We start from the raw sequence: 21,219 nt of genomic DNA on the forward strand, positions 1-21,219 counted from the left end.
TCTTTTACTGCAGATCAATCTTATTAAGAAGAAAAAGTTTGGGGCACCTGGGTGACTCAGTTGGTAAAGTGTCCAACTCTTGGTTTCAGCTCAGGTCATGAATTCACAGTTCATGGGCTCAAGTCCCTCATAGGGCTTTGTGCTGGCAGCAGGGAGCCTCCTTGGGATTCTCCCTCTCTCACTCTCTCTCTGCCTCTTCCTTGCTCACACTCTCTCTCAAAATAAACAAACATTAAAAAAAAAAAAGGAAAAAACTGTAAGTAAATAAAAGAATAGTTTAAGTTATAACATGAGGCCACTACTTGGCTATCTGGAAAACAATTATCCCTCTTTAATTATCAAGATAAAGGTTTAAAATCTGATAGTTGAAAAGAGCTATAATACCTGATTAAAATTAAGTTTTACAAATTAAGCGTTTCTGATTTTTCCCAACTAATTTCTTTGCATAAATCATAAAAATCCATACTAACAAATATGAATAGAATAAATGTATATAAACATAATTAAAAATAAAACTTACTGAAACATGGAGATTTTATTTATTTTGAGAGAGAGAGAGAGAGAGAACAAACCAGCAAGGAGGGGCAGAGAGAGATGGGGACAGAGAATCTGAAGCGGGCTCTGTGTTAACAGCAGAGAACCTGATGCGAGGCTTGAACTCAAGTACCATGAGATCATGACCTGAGCCAAAATCAGATGCTTAACCGACTAAGCCACCCAGGAGCCCCCAAACGTGGAGATTTTAAAATTAATCATTAGATAAGGGAGGAAAGGGGAAATAACAACTCCTCTCAAGAAAACAGTATCCAATCCTTTGTTTGGGGACATAGCACATATTTACAGTTAGACACAAACAAAGAAAATAAAGGTAATCAGTGGTTTAGGACTCAAGTTGGATATGGGATACCTTGTTTTGACCTTAACATGAAGTCCTTTTGTCTTTCCCAGTTTCAATGTTTTTTAAAAAGTAAATACTAACATGAAACTTTATTAGTAAGTTTTTAATCTTTGTTTTGCCAACAATGTCAATTACATAACTCCCCAATTCCTTACTTACAAATATTGCTCTATACCATTGGCAAATATATACTTTTGATAAATTCATTACATTTCAGAGGAACCATATAAAAATACAAAATTGTAATATTCAATATTTCTATTGATAAAATTATCACAAAAAAAACAAAACTCAATTTACTTTGTTAGCGAGAAATAAATTGTTTTAGAATTAGTTCCTCTTACCACCTCCTGCATTTAAAAGCCTCTTCTTGCAAAACTAGTGTGATCTCTCAAGTATGTTGATTCCAAGTGCTACTGAAAGATACTGAGTAAGGTTGTTTTCTTAAAGAAACTACTCTTGGGGCACCTGGGTGGCTCAGTCGGTTAAGTGTCTGACTTCAGCTCAGGTCATGATCTCACGGTTCGTGGGTTCGAGCCCCGTGTCGGGCTCTGTGCTGACAGCTCAGAGCCTGGAGCCTGCTTCAGATTCTGTGTCTCCCTCTCTCTCTGCCCCTCCCCCGTTCATGCTCTGTCTCTCTCTGTCTCAAAAATAAATAAACATAAAAAAAAAAAAAGAAACTACTCTTCTAAAATTATACATTAGCTACTGAAATTAATACTTTTGAATAAGAAAAAGGTTTTTTAAAAATAGACTCATGATGCTAGGCTATATTTTCAGAGACTTAAAACCTTAAGACCCCATATTATGTAAGTTAAAATTATTATAATTTGCTAATAATATTTAGCAGCATTAAAATCCAGTAAAGTACCTTCTCAGTATTTTAGGAAATTTGAGATAGACTAAGATTTATAGGAGAGTGATTCTGATAAAACAACTTTTTATTTTCCTAGTTCTGGTACAGTATCTTTGATCAATTCCTTCGAAACCTAATTTGTTTAGAGTCTGCAAGACTAATGGTCTAATAATCTAGAAATAAAAAAATTTTACACTAACTTATCTATGCCAGAATATACCTTTCTAGTACTGTTTTTCACACAAGGTGGGTTTACAGTAGTCTGGGGTCTTAGAATTTTTTGAAGAAGAGATACATTTGTTCATTTCCTAAGAGTCTTAGAAGAGTGTGCATTTCCTATCGCTGGATGGGTAGGACTTTTTATTAAATAGGGACACTGATTTATATAATTTACCAGTATAGGTCTTACATTTTATATTAAATTATCTTTAGGTAATCTCACATAATCTGAACTCAATTAAGCCTGCATCAGGGCGCCTGGGTGGCGCAGTCGGTTAAGCGTCCGACTTCAGCCAGGTCACGATCTTGCGGCCCGTGAGTTCGAGCCCCGCGCGTCGGGCTCTGGGCTGATGGCTCAGAGCCTGGAGCCTGTTTCTGATTCTGTGTCTCCCTCTCTCTCTGCCCCTCCCCCGTTCATGCTCTGTCTCTTTCTCTGTCCCAAAAATAAATAAACGTTGAAAAAAAAAATTAAAAAAAAAAAAAAAGCCTGCATCAAGTCAAGAAAATAACAGAATACTCAAAATTGGGATTATTAATGCACGTACCCTTTATCAATGTTGAATTGTTACTTATGGTTGCTTCATTCACTAGAATCATTGCTTGGATGTATTCTGTTAAGGAAAGGAAAAATGCATGAAAACCAGCAGCAGCAGCAGCAGCATTTTCATTGTGCCAGCTACTGTGCTAAATAATTTATGTACTTTATCTTAATCTTAACTCCTCTGAGAGAGTCTTATGATTACCTGCATTAGAAACAGAAATTGAAGCTTAGGAGTTAAACTATTTATTCCAGGTCATTCAGCTAGGAGTTGTTAGAACTGGATTCAAAACTAGATATATCTGACTCATGAAGGAATGAGAAGGAACATTAAAATGAAAAACAGAGCTACTGTTTGGACAAGCAAACAAAAGATTAATGTCATAAAAACATCCACAAAGTATTAAGAAGAGTCCAAATGAAAATTTGCTTGAATATCTTATGTCCTGAAGGAAAGAAGTAAATTTCTACCTAAAAGTCTTCTGTTCTACAACCAACCAGGGTTGAAAACAAAGAAACAGAAAAAATACAAACTTGGCTGACGGAACTGACTGCTGAAATAGAAGGCAAGTTCTGATTAAAGCAGGCAAAATATCATTACATGTACTTTCGCATTCTTAAAAAACAGTAGGTGTCTCTGAGTAATGGGGTGGTGGATAATTTTTGTTATATTTTTCTATTGGTACTAAACGTTGTACAATGAGCAGATATTACTTTTGCAATACCCATCACCCCTCAAAAAGAGATAAAAAGAGAAAGCAAAGATAAAATGTGGGGAAAACAAGGGAGCCTGACAGAAAAAGAGATAAACTCATTAGCTAACATACAAAGTAATCATTTTCACCCACTTTTACAAAATGTCTATGGCATATGGCAAAAGCGTGTTTTTGTCGAAGCAGAGTACAAACACACACAAAGCAAACAGAACTGATAGGCTCTTAGATAACAAAAGAAACATAGTGGAAACAGCACTGTATTATACTGCCAGTGGGTAACATTTAACATTAAATGTATTAAAAGTTTTTTGTGCTTCATACCTTTATTTGTGGCAGACCCATCTTTAATCTTTTGTTTCAGTGATTGTAACACATTTTGCACTTGTTCAAAGATGGAGTCCACTTTTCCATCATCTTCCAGCTCCATCCAGAAAGTTTTTGCATCACCTATAATAAAAGTGAATAGCTTAAGAGCTCACTAAAAATAGACTGTAATTTCCCCAAGGCATATGTTATAGAGAATCCACGTGGTTTCTAAATAATGTCAAGATTTAATTGGTCTGTTTTTTTCCTCGAGGAAAAAGATTTTTATCACTGTTTCTTTATAAAGAATAGCAAAGAATATGACCTAAATATCTTACTCATTTCTGCTAACATAAAAATATGTTGAAAAGTTTAATGGTACTATTTCTGGTGTCCCTGGAAAACAGAAGGAATGGCTTCATTCTAGGCTGGTGGTAGATGTACGTATAAGCATTTTAAAAGTTTCAGAGATATAACCTCCACTGAGTACGGAAATGGTTTTAGAATGAAACATCTCAAGAATTGGTGAAGTAACTAAATGTCTAACAATAATGTTTTTAAATGTCTTTTATAATTTTTAAATAATTATATGAAGCCAAAATAATGTTTATACTTTTTATAGATAGCTATATAGATGAGCCAATATTTCATATGCCCAGCAAATAAACACCTTAGTCATAAATTCCTAGAGAGAGGTGCCTGGCTGGCTCAGTTGGTAGAGCATGCAACTCTTGATCATGGGGTTGTGAGTTCAAGCTGCATGTTGGGGATAGAGTTTACATAAAAAAAAAAAAAATTTCCTAGAGGAAATAATTCTTTGAAAGCTGAACACAGAAATATGAGAAATACAATTAAACTGGCAAAAGCCAAATCTCACACCCACACCACGTTTAAAAGTAACAAAAATACCTAAAATGTTAAAATTTATTTGTTAAAATGTTAAATGTAAAAACATATAAAATGTTCAAAATTAACAGGGCCTTAAAGAACAGAGAGACATGATTATTGCACTTTAGAAAGGTCACTTGAGAAGCCATTCAGAGGATTAATAAACAGAGAGCCTAGTAAGCTTACAAAAAATATATTTTCCTTAATAAAAATTAAACCTACATCTCTAGGTTCAGCAGTGGGGTGAGAATAGTCATAAAGGCTTAGGCCTCATAGTCCCAAATCTCCCTGGCAAAGTCACCTTACCCAAAGGGGATCTCTGGCTAATTAGGGATGCTGCCACCATCGCAGTCTCAGAAGGGGTGTTGTTTCCCTGTTGACACTCTGGCCTGATGCCTCCAAGACCAAGCCTGCTTTTAACTCCCCATAGGACAGCTGAGACAAGATTTTAAACAAATGCAATGTGAGAGGACACAAAGGATGAAGAAAGAGGTATTAGAGGCAGGAGAAGCCATGCCATGGAGAGCCTTTCACTTGAGTTTTATACAAAAGCCTATGGGAGCCACTCAAAAGGTTTAAGCATCTTATATGTGATTAGTTTCTTAAAAGGTCACTCAGGTGGCAGGGGAAAGAGGGAGGAGTCAAGAGTGATTTTTAAGTTTTTGACTTGGGCAACCATATGCACAGTAATAGTATTCATTGAGATAGGGAATAAAGACAGAAGACAAGTGAGAAATTTAAGTAGGGCAAGTACACTGGGTATACAGGCTCCAGAGTAAGATCTGGTCCAGTTATACGAATTCTGGAGTAAATGGTACATAAATGCTTGAGTAGATGTAATTAAGGACAATGTATATAATGAGAAGAGGGTTTTTTTTTTCTTTTTAAATGTTTACTTATATTTGAGACAGACAGAGAGACAGAACATGAGTGGGGGAGGGGCAGAGAGAGAGGGAGACACAGAATCCGAAGCAGGCTGCAGGCTCTGAGTTGTCAGCACAGAGCCTGACATGGGGCTCAAACCCACAAACCATGAGATCATGACCTGAGCTGAAGTCAGACGCTTAACTGACTGAGCCACCCAGGCGCCCCGAGAAGAGGATTTTCTATATATAAGACGTAAGTATAAGAAAAAAGAATCAGGGAGATCAAGAAGGAGCAAACAGGTGGACGGAAAACCCAGGAGAATAGCATATCAGGAGTCAGTGGAAGAACAGAAGTGGTGATTAATAATCTGGGCTTTGGAGTTCAGATGCATTTGTGTTTGAATCCCAGCACTAGCAGTCATTAAGCTGTGTGACCACATCTATAAAATGGGAATAGTGATAGCATCTAGCTCACAGAGTTGATGTGCAGATAAGCATGTGGCCTTTATCTAGAAATTACTGTAATTTAACAGGGGACATAGTCTTAAGCACAAGAAATTAATCTCTACTTGTGGAACTTTAGATATCATTTAGCTGAGAGGGAAAAGTATCTTGTGAAGGACCTTCCCAGAATCCTTAAAATCATTTTTTTACTGAGAGATCACCAACAAAAATCACAGCTTTTAGACAAAACTATTCATGAAAGCACTTAATTGATTGTTACTATGTTTCTTTTCATGAATGAGTTAATACTCCACACTAGGGATTTATCTTTATCTGAGGTGGACATCTAGACGGAAACGGTTTTGAAAGATACTTAGAAATAGCTTCTAGTAGCATTATAATCTTCTGGAATCATCTACAACTCTCACCTGGCCTGAGAAAGCCAGCAGCATCACTGCTTAGTGATGTTGAAAAGACCACAATTAGGATTCATCTGAATTTGTTTTCCTGTGACTATCATTTAAAACTGTGTTCAAAATGTCAATTCATGATACCAAGTTATTCTGATAGGAAATACTTAAATTATCTGAAAAGTGAACAGGGTAAATTATTAGTTTTAGAATGGATTAATGGACACTGGAAATAGAATTTAAGAAAATAAAGCCAATCAGAAAATACTGAAACTGTCTGCTTGTATAATAAACGAAAGTAATTTAGAAATTCATATTTATTTATTCTGGGTTTTTGATATTGTTCTTTATGGTATCATTATTTCATATGGCTAGTTTTAATTCTCATTAAATGGTTCTTATTCCTCATGTCTTTCCTCTTGATCATTTTTGTCTTCTCAGTATGGGAATTTTTAACCACAGTAATATTAAGAAAAAAAAAAGGTAACTGATTTATCTGAAAAATGAGATTAACAGATCCAGTTAATAACTTTTTTGAAGAGGCTAAATGAATATCACATGGAGAAAAAATTGAGTCATTTCATTTCAACTGTATGCCATCTAGATGTTTACCACAATGTAAATAATTTTGGTTTCTTGCTCCTTTTCTTTGTACTGTATGTATGTTTGAGATTATAATCTAATACTGTAAATATTTCAGTATATTGCACTAGAAAACACTTACAAGGAACAAATCCTTGAAGTGAAAATCAAATCAGTATACTAATATTGCTACTTGCCTGTAGAAATGAAGAATACCATCTCATTATTCTACTGTTTGTCCTAACTTGCTCCCTTAGCTAGATATGACTATTGCAGGGACATAATCACTAAGTGGGAAGTATAGTTGCTTTGGAAAGAAGAAAGACAAATTATATAGTTATATTGTGTCTCTCAATCTCCCTTGACATACACTGTCTATGTAAAAAGGCAATACTCAAGAATCACAGCTAGATGAGTTATTTGCTAGACACCTGTTTTTGGAGTATTAACGAAGTACACTGATAATAGGATATATATATATATATACACACACACACACACACATACATATACACACACACACATATACATATATATATCCATCCCTACACACACACACACACACACACACACACACACATCCCTATCCCTGGAGGTGCTTCAGGGCATTGGTCTAGAGGATCTCTATGATGCCTTTGAGTCTGTGATTAGCAAAGTGTGATCTATGAGCCCTTGGGGTCCCCAAATCCTTTCAGAGAATATGCTAGGTCAAATTATTTTAATAGTAATACTAAGACATTATTTGCTCTTGGTCGGCCGCTTAACCAACTGAGCTACCCAGGCACCTCTGCAAGTACACTTTTTAATTTAGAGATTTTTAAGTATCTTGTAGATGAAGTGCATACACTTACCCATTCTTTTTCAGACACTTCATGGCTTAAATTTTAGAGTCAGTTTAGAGTTCCCCATACTGGCATTTTCTTTTCTTTCCTTTTTTTTTTTTAAGTTTGTTTTGAGAGAAAGAAGGGTGCAAGCATGTGAAGGGCAGAGAGAGAGAGAGGGAGAGAGAGAATCCCAAGCATGTTTCGTGCCATCGGCATGAGCTTGAAGCGGGGCTGTACCTCATGAACCCTGAGATCATGACCTGAGCCGAAACCAAGAGATGACACTTAACTGACTGAGCCACCCGAGCACCCATGGAGCTTTATTTTCAAGTTGTGTTGAATATGTATGTGAATTTTTATAACGTTGGCATTATTCCATTGAATCTTACAGTTAATCTTATTATATCTATTTATTGATATAGAATATTTACTTATATATTCTACAATGCTTTTCAATGGAGTTTTTAAAGGATTTAAGGAGTTGGGGCGCCTGCGTGGCCCAGCCAATTGAGCATCTGCCTTCAGCTCAGGTCATGATCTCATGGTCTGTGGGTTCAAGCCCCATGTTAGACTCTGTGTTGATAGCTCAAAGCCCAGAGCCTGCTTTGCATTCTGTGCCTCCCTCTCTCTCTGCCCCTCCCCTGCTCCCAGTCTGTCTCTATCAAAAATGAATAAATGTTAAAAATTTAATGAATAAAAAAAAGACATTATTTGCTCTCTTTTTTTTTTCCTAGAATGACTTTAACTGATGGTACAAAAGCATTGGTGAGTAAAAGTCAGTATGTCTTAGCATGAATCAAGGGGATGGCACCAAGCTACCAGTAAATTTTCTAGTATAGTACCAGTATACTTTTCACCATCAATTTCACTTAAGAATATCCTTAATAAAGCAATATAAATGGTTACCACAGTACAACGGCTGTCTCAAGCAAAAGCACTAGTGAGACTGTTTGAATTACAGGCCAAACCAGCTAATTTTTTTCATGGAAAACTATTTTTACTTAAAAGTACTAATAAAAATTATAGTATTTTTAGACTTGGGTGTTTAACACACATTTTCTTGAAAAAAAAAAAAAGTGAGCCTACCACCTGAAGTTCAATATTGACAGCATTTGTTGCTAATGATAAAATTCACACTACCAAGTTAAAATTGGAAATTTGTAAACTTTACATGTGCCCTGGTAAGACTGATAGCTTCTCAATAATTAATCACTTTTCGAGGAAATGGGTAGCAATATTAACAAATGTGATTTTTTAATATTGTATGATGAAATGTGTCAATATCTGGAAAATCTGCATGATTCATTGAACCAATATTTTCCAAGTGGCCAATGCATATTATAAAATCATAAAACACCTATTCAATGTGCAATAGATTTTCTGTAACAGAGTGTTAAAAAACTCACAGATATGTGTTCAAATTTCACACTACAACTGACCTGGAAGGAGTAACTACTTGTTGAGTTTTATAGTTGTATCCAAAAAAAAGTCCACAATTAGCTGAAAGGCTATTAATACTCTTCCTTTTTTCAACTTTTTGTCTGCATGAAGCTTCATTTTCTTTATACATTTCAACCAAAGCAACATATCACAATAGACTGAATGCAGAAGTACCTGTGACTCTATACTGATATAAATAAATGACTGAATAAATACATAAATGGGAGAAAGGAGCTAAATCTCCCTTGGAGAAGAATTCCAAATAATTAATGTAGATATTCCATTCTCAAAGATGGGGAGCATAATCCCCATTCCTTGAATATGAACTATATATGGGGATTTCCTATCAAAAGTACAGCAGGGAAGGAAAGGGAGAGAAAAAAGTAATTTACAGTGGAGAAACATAACACTATGTCTGACATAACACTATGTCAGCCAGGTGATCAAGCTCAGTATCAATGAGAGAGAAAGCATGTTGATATCATGTACTCTTGGCATAATGTGGTAAAAATGGCACTTTACCACTATGGTCTTCTTCCCAAAACTCGTAACCCCAGTCTAATCATGAGAAAAATAAATAAAACAATAATTACAATAGAGGGGTATCCTACAAAATACTTAGATACAAAATACTACAAAATAAAAAACAAGTCTGAGCAACTGTTATATCCAAGAGGACCCTATGGAGATATGACAAGTAAATACAATGTGGGATACTGGAACAGAAAAAGACATCAGGTAAGAACTAAGGAAATATGAATAAACTATGGACCTCAGTTAATAATAATGGTTCATTAATTGTAACAAATGTACCAGACAAAAATAAGATGTTAATCATCAGTAAAAGTGGATGTAGAAGATATGGGAACTTTCTGTACTATCCTCTCAATTTTTCTTTAAAAAGTAAATCTAAAAGTGCTCTAAAAAATAAAGAATAATTTTACAAAAGTACATTAAAGAACTGACTTAGCTTTACAGATACACAATTAATTATCGACTATCAAAATTTTGGCTACATGAGAATAAGTCCTAAATTCCTTCAAATGTAGAACCGTCACTTGCAGTGAAAAGCCTTGAAAATTCCACAATTTGGCTAAATTAAGTAGTCTACATACTTTTAAACATAACGTTTAACAATGGTTTTCCAAACCTACCATTTTTTTCTCCCATCTTTTGGTGTTGTTTATAAACAAAAGTCTTCAAAATTAACTTTATCAATGGACTGAAATCACTTTGATAGGAGAATATAACTGGAATCCAACTGTGGTATCTATGAAATTTGTAGTTCTCAGAGAAAACACATCATTATGGCATTCTAAGCCCAACGTTCTTGGATACTTGAATTTTCAAATGTAACTGTGGTTGAAGAAAAATGACTGCTAGTCCAACCTGATGACAAGTCCATGCAATTTCATCAAGCAAGTATTTATAGTCATATCAGATCATTGACAATATCTTTTTAAAAACAAAAACCAGCTCCATCTTTTGGTCCATGGATGCATGAAACATTCTGTAAAGAAAACAACAGAGATTGGTATATATTTGTAAGGAATAAAATATATATAAGAAAAAAAGACTGTTATAACAATGCCTCTATCTTTTAAAATAGCATAAACTATTATAGAAACAAGAATACATATTAACTGGAAAAATGTGTAAAATATCAAAATTATGAAATTACAGAGAAATTAAGTATCACCCATATTTAAAATACTGTCAATTAACATAAACTATCCCCATTTTTTTACTTAATTGTTTTTTAATTTTTTTTTTTATGTTTATTTATTATTGAGAGACAGAGAGAGCATAAGCATGGGAGGGGCAGAGACAGGAGGAGACACAGAATCAGAAGCAGGCTCCAGGCTCTGAGCTGTCAGCACAGAGCCCGACACAGGGCTTGAACTCATAAACCACGAGATTGTGACTGGAGCCAAAGTCGGACACTTAACCAACTGAGCCACTCAGGTGCCCCATTTACTTTTTTAACTTTTTAACTTTTTAATAAATACTTTATAAAAACTTTTAAAATGGGGATAATAGCACTAACTACCTCAAAGGCATGTTGTGAGGATAAGAGTTACTTAGAATGGTGCCTGGCACATACAAAGGACTCAATAAATACTAGCAATTATTATTATTCTTTCAGTATATATACTTTAAAAATAAATTTTAGATTTTAGTGTATACAATTTCTTAATAATCTTCTACTGGTAACATATCTTGCACTTTTCCCCCTCGTTAATATTTTTCTATAATATGACTTTTAAGTGGCTGTATAATGTACTCTGGTCAATAAACCACATATTATAGTACACTCAAAACTTTTAGTCATTAAATTTTAATAAATTATTAATTAGTACTGTAAATAAACCTCTATATTGTGGGTTTAGATTATTTCCATTTTTTCAATATGATAAATGCTGGAATATACTTTATGCATATCTCTGATTATTTCCTCAAGAATACACTTAGAGATGGAACTAACAGGTCAAAAAGCGATCAATAATTCTCAGTCTCAAGATATTAATCAACATATGATAAATTCTGCTCCCACTCCCACACCAAGCCCAAATGTCAGATTTTTTAAAATTAAAAAATATAGTCATGCTAAAGACAAAAAGGGAATTTTCTATGGACCAAGTCTGTGAGACCTCCCTAGGGAAAAGAAACAGATGGGAAGCTGAAGAGATAATGCCAACCACCATCATAACACAGCAAATCCTCTCAGAGAAGATGAATGTACAACCCAGAGTCATCAAATACCCAAGGAAAGCTACACTATCAAAAAGAGACTTAACAAGCCCACCGAAAGATGGGCTTATCATCAAGAGGAAAACAGAGCATCCTGAAAATAATTTTAAAACAAATGTTATTAAGGCACCTAGGTGACTCAGTTTGTTAAGCATCATGATCTCATGGCTTGGAGTTTGAGCCCCACTTCGGGTTCTGTGCAAACAGCTAAGAGCTTGGAGCCTGCTTCAGATTCTGTCTTGGTCTGTCTGTCTGTCTGTCTGTCTCTCTCTCTCTCAAAAATAAACATTAAAGGGGCACCTGGGAGGCTCAGTCAGTCAGTTGAGCGTCTGACTTCAGCTCAGGTCATGATCTCGTAGTTCTTGAGTTAGAGCCCTGCATCTGGCTCTGTGCTGAAAGCTCAGAGCCTAGAGCCTGGAGCCTGCTTCAGATTCTGTGTCTCCCTCTCTCACTGCCCTTCCCCTGCTCACACTCTGTCTTTCTCTCTCAAAAATAAACACAAAACAACTTTTTAAAAAATGTTAAAAAAATTAAATGTTATTGCATTTAACGTCCTCAAAGAGCTAAAGAAGGAAATCTCATCCATGAAATAACACAATTTTGAAAAATAACCAATTAGGTATCTTGGATATAAAAATAGTTGTTGAATAAACTCAATAGATAATTGAATAACAGCATAAACTCAGATGAAGAGCCAGTAGTAAGCTGGAAGACTGAGTTGAGTAATTGAGAACGCAGAGGAAATAAGAGGAATAAAACAGAGAGAATGAAGAAGAGGCAATAATGACCAAGAATTTCTCAAAACTGGAAAACATACAAGCTCACTAAGGGTCCACTGGGTACCAAGCAGGATAAAATACACACTACTAGACAAACTGTGGATAAACTAAAATATCAAGAATAAAGGCAAAGTCTTAGAAGCTTCCAGAAAATCTAGATTATCTAAAAGAAACACATATCATACTGGTAATCAGACTTCTTACCAGAAATGTCAGAGGCAGTAAGTTAAGGCAAAATAAGTCTGAGCCCAGAATGCCATTTCACCCAAGCTATACTTCAACAGAGAAGGTTAAAAAAAGAGACTTTTATAGACATTCAAAAAGGCAAATAGAGACTCTCTGAAAGAAATAAAGAAGTACCATAGTTGATTAAAAAAACTAACCTAGACTGAGGTATAAAAAGCAATAATGAGCAAATGACTAAAACACATTAATGCTAAAGACAGATTAAAAATGGGTTTTAATAATAAGTGAAAAAAAATGATAGAAATAGCCATAGGAAGTTGTATTCTTTTATAGAAGGGGGGTGGGAGGGGATCACTGCAAAAGTAGAGAAAGTAAAGTAGAAGCATGTCAAGTTCTTCTTCATAGGGAGAATATTAATACTAATTAAATTTGGATCTTGTTAGGAAAATATAAATTTAAGAACTATGCTGAAAATATAAAGGTAATATATATTTTTAATTATTTTTTAAAATAAATTCAAGATGGGTCAAAGAATTTAAATTAAAAATTTTTTTTTAATGTTTATTTACTTTTGAGAGTGTGTGCGTGCCTGTGTGTGTGTGTGTGTGTGTGTGTGTGTGTGTGTGTGTGTAAGCAGGGCAGGGGCAGACAGAGAGGGAGACACAGAATTTGAAGCAGGCTTCAGGCTCTGAGCTGGCAGCACAGAGCCCAATGCGGGGCTCGAACTCACAAACTGCAAGATCATGACCTGAGTCTAAATTGGGCGCTCAACTGACTGAGCCACCCAGGCACCCCTAGAGGTAATAATATATTTTAAAAAACATGTAGAACATAGAAAACTTGGGGCCAACCTCAATTAGAAAATGGAAATGGGAGGGGCGCCTGGGTGGCTCAGTTGGTTGAGCGTCGAACTTCAGCTCATGATCTCATGACTCATGGGTTTGAGCCCCGTGTTGGGCTCTGAGCTGTCAGCCTGGAGCTGAAGCCTGAAGCCTCCTTCAGATTCTGTGTCTCCTTCCCTCTCTGCCCCTTCCTGGCTCTCCCTCTCTCTCTCAAAAATAGACAAACATTAAAAAAAAAAAAAAGAAATGGAGGGGCACCTGGGTGGCTCAGTCGGTTAAGCGTCTGACTTCAGCTCAGGTCATGATCTCCCAGTTTGTGGGTTCGAGTCCTGCATCTGGCTCTGTGCAAATAGCTCAGAGCCTGGAGCCTGCTTCAGATTCTGTGTCTCCCTCTCTCTCCTCCTCCCCCACTCACGTGCGCTCTCTCAAAAATAAATATTAAAAAAATTTTTTTAAAATAGAAATGGAAGGGGCGTCCGGGTGGCGCAGTCGGTTAAGCGTCCGACTTCAGCCAGGTCACGATCTTGCGGTCCGTGAGTTCGAGCCCCGCGTCAGGCTCTGGGCTGATGGCTCAGAGCCTGGAGCCTGCTTCCGATTCTGTGTCTCCCTCTCTCTCTGCCCCCCCCCCCCCCCGTTCATGCTCTGTCTCTCTCTGTCCCAAAAATAAATAAACGTTGAAAAAAAAAATTAAAAAAAAAAATAAAATAGAAATGGAAAAATAAGATATAAAAGATGCAAAGAGAAGTACGGTAAATAAGAGGACAAGAAAAAGGCCAAATTGTTAATCACAAAAAAGGTGAGTGTGTTAATCTTACTTACTAAAGGACTTTCAAACTGGATTGTAAGCAAAGCCTAGTTATATTTTAAAATAAGAGACCCACTTAAATTACACAAAATGTCATCAAAAGCTTGAAATAACACTATGTGAAAAAAGATACACCAGCAAATTTAAGAAATACTCGTATCAAACAAAATAGAATTTAATATGAAAACCAATAGAAGAGACAAAGAGAAATATTTTACACTGACAGAACAATTCACATGTGTATCTAACTGAAATTACTGACTTAATACCAAATAGGCTCAAGAAGCAGAAATCGCAGTTAGAGGCAAAAGTATAAAAAAGCTAAAACAACAGTGAAAGATCTTACCAGAGCTACACACCATGTATCTCTACCTCATCCCCATTATACTAGGTCTGTTAAGTTTTATAGATATATTCTACAAAACTTTCAAGGGATGAATAATTTCTATCATATACGAACTATTCCAGGGCAGGAAATATGTGGGAAGCCATTTAACCTTTTTTTTCTTTTTTTTTTTTTAACATTAGTATAACCTTGGCATGTAAGAAATTCAAGGTCAAAAGCCCTTGGGGGTATAGAAGCAAATATAGTTAAGTAAAAATATACCCAGTAAAGTATATTACCAAAATAAAATTTATCCTAGGAATACCTAAAAAGTTTAACATTGGAAAGTTTATCAATGTAAATTCCTACATTATCATATGAATGGAAAAACCAACATCTGAGATGCAGAAAACAAAACAATTCAATGAAAGTCAGCAACTGTTCTGGAGGCTGGGAGATGGGGGACTCTTAGCAAACTACCAATAAAAGAGAACTTCTTTAGGCCGATAAATACTCTCTACTAACCTAGCAAGGAACATCATACTTAATGATTGATGAAACCTTAGAAGCATTTTTATTAAAGTTAGGCATAAGGATGAGGACACTTGCCACCACTGCTCTTATTCACTATTGTACTGATGTCTGTGACAAATGCATAAGATAAAAAAACACCTAAAGATTTTAAAGGAAAACAAGATCTACCTGTAGAATAAACAAAAACAAAATAAAGTTAAAAGACAAGGAAAGAGCTGAGAGAAAAGACTTGTAATCTATTTTAACAATAGTAACAAAAAGGGTACATAGCCAGAGACATTGAAGAAAATTTTATTTATTTTTTTAATGTTATTTATTTTTGAGAGAGAGAGAGAGAGAGAGAGAGAGAAGGCAAGTGGCAGAGAGAGAGGGAGACAGAATCCAAAGCAGGCTCCAGGCCCTGAGCTGGTCAGCACAGAGCCTGATGCAGGGCTGGAGCTCATGAACCGTGAGATCATGACCTGAGGCAAAGTCGGAAGCTTAGCCGACTGAGCCATTCAGGTGCTCTGACACCGAAGAAATTTTTAAAAATTGTATAGGATACATGGTATCTAGGACACATAAAGAACTCTTTAAACCATTAAGAAAAAGATGACTCAACAGAAAAATGGGTAATTTTTAAAATAAATTATAGAAATTTACATAAATTATAGGTTAATAAACATGAATAGATACTGCAACCTTACTTAGTAATCAGAGAATAAAAACTTTTTTTAAAAAATTACTATTAATTTCACCCATCACATGGACAAAAAGAAGACAGTATCTCGTGTTGTTCTAAAAAAAATTTTTTTTAATGTTTATTTTTGAGAGAGAGTGAGAAAAAGAGATGGACAAAGTATGACCAGGGAAGGGGCAGAGAGAAAGAAGAGAATCAGAAGCAGGCTCCAGGTTCTGAGCTGTCATCAGCACAGAGCCTGATGAGGGCCTCGAACCCACGAACCCTGAGATTATGACCTTAGCAGAAGTCAGACACTCAACTGACTGAGCCACCCAGGCACCCCATCGTGTTGGTCTAGACTGTAGGAAAATTGAACTTTCAAAACCTTTTTTTGGGATGTGTAAATTAGTAGAGGTATTTTGAAGACAAATTTGTCAAGACCAATTAAAATTAAAAATGTTCATAACTTAAAACCAAGCAATCCCACTTTTAGGTATATATCCTTGAGAAATAGCACATGTACACAAGATAATACATACCAGGATTTCCCTGCAGCATTGTCTATAAGGTCAAAAACTGGGAACAACCAATGTCCATCAAAAAGAGAATGGCAAATAAAATGTGCTATATAGTACCTATCAAACAAGATATGACTTAATATAAAAAACCAGTAAGAGACAAAAATAAATATTTTACATTAACAGAACAATTCAGCCATACACTAAAACACTACCCAGCATGCATAAAAAATGAGGCATAAATTATAAGCTATAAATAACGTGTATAGACTTCAAAAACACTGTCAAATGAATAAAGCTACAAAATGATAGAGTATGCCACTATCACCATTTTTGAAAAACTACAAATGCATACATGAACGTATAGAGAATATTAAGTAAAAAAAAAAAAAAAGACTTGAAGGTTCTGCACCAAAGTGTTTAGTATGGGGTAGTGAAGGGAAACTCAGGGATTGTGCTATCTGTAAGGTTCTAATTTTGCAAAAGGAGAATGTTAATAGTGTACTTAATGTAAAACTTAAGTATAAAAGTCCGTTTTACAGGCTTTTGGAGCACACTGCCAAACTGCTCTCTAAAAAGGTTCTACCAACTCCTATTTCCACCTACAGTACACAAGCAGACTAATAGTTTTTTAAAGAAAAGCTCTCACCGCTGTTGTTCATACCCTGTGAAATTCTAAAAATTACTGAACAGTAAAGCATGTTTAGTGAACAAAATTTGCAAAATATAAAACATAAAGAAGAAAAGTTAAATCACTCTATTTCGCTTCAACTTATGGTTGCCTTGGTTTTGAAAAACAGGCTGTTTATGAAACTGTGACCATTTCTTCTCTATTTCTCATTTCTTAATTATGATGACAGTAATAAAGTTTATTGAGTATAAACCATGTGTCAGGCACACTTCTACATACTTGACTTAATAATCTGCGTAACAATCAGGAGAGAAAACCAGCATGCACGTTTTTGAAGAGGATGCTAAAGTGTGTCATACGGTGACAGCGACAAAAAATAAGGAGCCAGGCAGGATGATTTCAGAGCCTGGTTTTTTGTTTTTTTTTTGATTATTCCACTCTACCTTTTGGAAGTTACCTCTTTGCCTCATACAGAACTCACTGCAGGTTTCCACATAATGAGGAGCACAGTTCATTAGCCACTGTTCCTTATTTTACTTAATGGGTAATTACTTATTGGGTTGTGGTTGATGAGAGTCAGGTGCCTTTAGGATCTGATCTCAATTACGTGATCTTGGACAAATGATTTCTACTTATTTAGGGCTCATGTAAGTCTTACCTGTGAAATGGGTCAGTGGTTAAACCTTCATATTCTGCTTCTGGATTTTATACTGCAGTCCATTTTTCTGCAGTCCCTTTTACAGCCTCTGGTTCCCAGCTGCTTAGGAGTCACCTCACATTAAGGTGTGCACTCGGAGACAGAAGCTGAAATGGGGGTTGAGAACTCAAAATGCCCGCGGTCCCTTCTACAGCCTGGGACCGCAGGTGGGTAAAAGAAAAAAGGAGGTTGCAAGGGCTGGGGTCCACTCGGCCGAGGGTTCCGCCGCGTTCCCAGGTCTCAGGCCAAAGGAGCTGTCAGGGGGCCACCCAAGGCCGTGCCTCGGCTCCACTGGCTCCACTGCTTTATTCCGCCCGCCAGACCTGAAGGCTGCTCTGGGCCCGCTCCGTTGGCGAGGCTGGGTTTCCCCGCGGGTCGGGCTCTTCTCCGACTCCACGCCACCAAATCCCACGACCCCAGATGCTCCCAGGCCAGGAAGTACTTCACCATTTACTAGACCTCACCTCTGCAACAACTGTCCCGCCTCGCCTCAGGCGGGGAAGGAGGACCGCCCAATCTCTTTCGTCCAGGCCTTCCTAACGCTAATCCTAAAAGGGAGGAGTCGTTCACCGAAAGCTCCCCCTACTCGGCTAGGAGCCCATTGGTTGGACACCCTACTGGGTCCACACCTCTGAGGATCCGCGCGCTTATCGCCGGCAGCGCGGCGGCGCCGAATCGCGCCGCCTCCTGATTGGCTGTCAGCGCTCTCGGCTTGTCTCGCGCTCTCTGGCTGGGCCAATGGGGATATCTGCAGTCGAGAGGCCAGCATCGTTGGAGTGGTGGCGCAGCTGTTTCCTCCGGTAGGTGTTCCGCTGCCATCTTGTGTGTGGCTAGGACTGGGCTTCTTGGAGGTTGGAAACTTACTTAGCGGCTCCAGGTGTGGAGGGGTCCTGAGGGAGCAATGGAGGCGAAGAGGGGTCGGAGGGAATACACCTGGTGCCTTCCTCACTTACCTGAAATGGAGAGGTTTTCTTGGGCTGAGTCTCAGCCCTGGCTAGAGAGAGTGATGAATGGTGGTTCTGGTGGGGCGGGGGAGATCCCAAGCTTTGGTTTCTTCGTCATTGTGAGGGCTCTGCTGCCTTAACACTGATTCCTTGGGTGCCAGAGAGCTACACCCATAATCTTTGTCTCGGAAGACTGACCATCAACTCTCCTAAGGAGGTTGTCTGATGGATTGATTCAGAAAGGAAGAAGGCTGGTTATTAATAGAAGGGGAAAGAGGGAGATGCCTCACCACTATCCTCAGGTTAGCAAGAGACATCTTTATTGTCTGTCGTTTGCGAGGGAGTGACTGCTAAAGTGTTGGCTCTTGTCATTAGTTACCCTCTGACTAAGGCCATCCTTTGGTAATAGTAGGCGTCTAGTTCTGCGTTTGGGCAGTTTTATATATTGGTATGCAGCCAGCATTCCTGCAGTGGTCTTTTTTTAAATCTAGAAAGTGGTGGTCTTTGCAGAAACAGGGGAAGTGAAGGAAGAACTTTGGCAAATCTTTGTTTCGCTGGTTACGATCTGTTGAAGCTTTAGGAATTTCTTGGTCTGCCTTGACTTGCTTGGTTGCTTTGTCAGGGACAAGGAGGCGTTTGCAAGGAAAAGCACCTTCTGAGCTCTTTATGGGGTGGGAGGAAGAAAAGAATTACCTCCTTTTCCTGATCTTTTTTTGTTTGTTTGTTTTTTAATCGAAGTAGAAAGCACGCATTAGCTTTCATTTTGGAGGAAAATTTATCAGATCTGAAAACCTAGCCGATAAAAGGCTAATATTTTTGATGAGAAGTTTTGACATGCATTAGACCAAAGCAGAGATACTTGCCTTACTGCCTTGGGTTTAGTTTTCCAGTTACCCAAGGTTAACTGATGACTCAACCTAGTCAACAGCAGTAAAACAATGGAATGATTAAAAACTAATTTTCTTTTTAAGGCTTGCTTTTTAAATCTTAAGAAGCCTAAGTTTCAAGAGTTCAATAATTTAGTGTTGAGTTGATGGCTAAGGTACTTGTTAATACCAGCTATCATAAAGTAGCTAAGAAAGATCAGTGGCTAAAAAACATAACGAGCACGTAATGGCAGCTCAGTACTGGTTTGCCGAAATTTTTGTATAGCATTCTCATGTAATAGCATCTGGTATATGTTCAGAAGTATAATTGTTGAATGAATAAATAAAATAATGCAGTAATTGGAAGGTGTGGACATACATTTCTTTTTAGCCTAACTGAAAAATAATTTTTTAACCTGCTTTCTAGAATACTTGATTGTCAGTTCTCTGAACTAAATTTATTTGTTGCTTCCAGTTTATGCATACAAATAATGTTATGGAGAGGTTCATAATCCTTTTTTGTGAGGTCTTTTTATGAAATCTTAATACAGAGAAATTTAGAAATGAAGATGAGCCCTTAAGTAATAATGCTCTATTTGCCATTTTTTTTGAAAGCAGTTTCAGTAAATGAATACCAAACTTACCAGTGCTTTAGATCTCTTCTGCTTAAGAATTTCTAGTTTCTTTTTACCACTGCTTAAAGTCAAAATACTGCACCTGTAAGTTTACTTTATTGCTTGATATGTTCTGTAATTTTTAAATAATGAACTAGATAAGTATGAGATTTTTCTTTGAAGAATACAGTTCTCTAAATTTCATAATGTATAATTTGAAGATCCTTACAGATTTTTTTAAATAGTACTTTTGCATGAACAATGCTAAGTGATTTTAAGTACAAGTGATTTAACTTCCATTGGTATGTTAAGGATTATTTTTCGGGGCGCCTGGGTGGCTCAGTCGTCTGCCTTCGGCTCAGGTCATATCTTGCAGTTTGTGAGTTCCAGCCCTACGTTGGGCTCTGTGCTGACAGCTCAGAGCCTGGAGCTTGCTTCGGATTCTGTGTCTCCCCCTCTTTCTGCCTCTCCCATGGGCATGCTCTGTCTCTCTCTCAATAATAAATAAACATTAAAATTTTTTTTAAAAAAGGATTTTCATTGCAATCTCATTTTATATATATATATATATATATATATATATATATACAAGTGTAGATTTTTTCCCCATTATCAATTGATGCATGCTGTTTAATTAGAAAAAATGTAGTAACACCTTTGAAATGAATATGGTATTTTGTGGCAGAATATAGAGTAAATCTACTTATCTTCATAAAAAATCAATAAAAACTGCTCTCAACCTGTTTGGAGTTATTGCATTTGATATTTTAGAAATCTAAATGATTTTATTAGTGAAGTTTTTGGGGTGTAAGCACTTTTAAATAAAAATAACATTTAAAATATGATAGATTTTTCCACCTCATTAACTTAAAAACCAAATTTGCATGTAAGTCATTTCTGTTTAAAATTATTTTTGAAGTACTACTTGAAATACCTTTTTATGCTTTGCAGTAATTTTGATCATACAAATGTTACTTTGGGGGAACATTTTGAGATTAATTTTCAGAAATATTTCTATATTCCTCATTAATTGGTGCATTTTGCCATCACTTTTCTAGTCTTTAACAAAATGGTTCATTATG

General features: G+C 36.6%; 2 protein-coding genes across 9 annotated transcripts in view; one reads left to right on the plus strand and one right to left on the minus strand.

The window, feature by feature from the left end:
* LOC122482025 (histone-lysine N-methyltransferase SETDB2-like) overlaps positions 1–18,351 on the minus strand; it is a 90,115-nt gene extending 71,764 nt beyond the window's left edge. For both annotated transcript variants that reach the window (XM_043578464.1, XM_043578460.1), the window contains exons 1-5: positions 17,675–18,351; positions 16,407–16,502; positions 10,139–10,494; positions 3,549–3,674; positions 2,519–2,584 (exon numbers count right to left, since the gene is read on the minus strand). In XM_043578464.1, coding sequence (XP_043434399.1) covers positions 2,519–2,584; positions 3,549–3,674; positions 10,139–10,154 — 208 coding nt within the window. In that variant the 5' untranslated portion in view covers positions 10,155–10,494; positions 16,407–16,502; positions 17,675–18,351. The remainder of the gene's footprint in view (positions 1–2,518; positions 2,585–3,548; positions 3,675–10,138; positions 10,495–16,406; positions 16,503–17,674) is intronic.
* Positions 18,352–18,410: 59 nt separating this feature from the next.
* Positions 18,411–21,219, plus strand: part of CAB39L (calcium binding protein 39 like) — a 128,569-nt gene continuing 125,760 nt past the window's right edge. For 4 of the 7 annotated variants that reach the window (XM_043578689.1, XM_043578671.1, XM_043578725.1 and 1 more), the window contains exon 1: positions 18,411–18,513. The gene's annotated coding sequence lies outside the window, so the exon portion shown is untranslated. Of the gene's footprint in view, positions 18,514–18,660; positions 18,960–21,219 lie in introns of those variants that run through there. The other 3 variants (XM_043578716.1, XM_043578706.1, XM_043578679.1) reach the window with 3 other exon arrangements.

Source organism: Prionailurus bengalensis, chromosome A1 (assembly GCF_016509475.1).
Source record: "Prionailurus bengalensis isolate Pbe53 chromosome A1, Fcat_Pben_1.1_paternal_pri, whole genome shotgun sequence".
NCBI classification, from domain to species: Eukaryota; Metazoa; Chordata; class Mammalia; order Carnivora; family Felidae; genus Prionailurus; species Prionailurus bengalensis.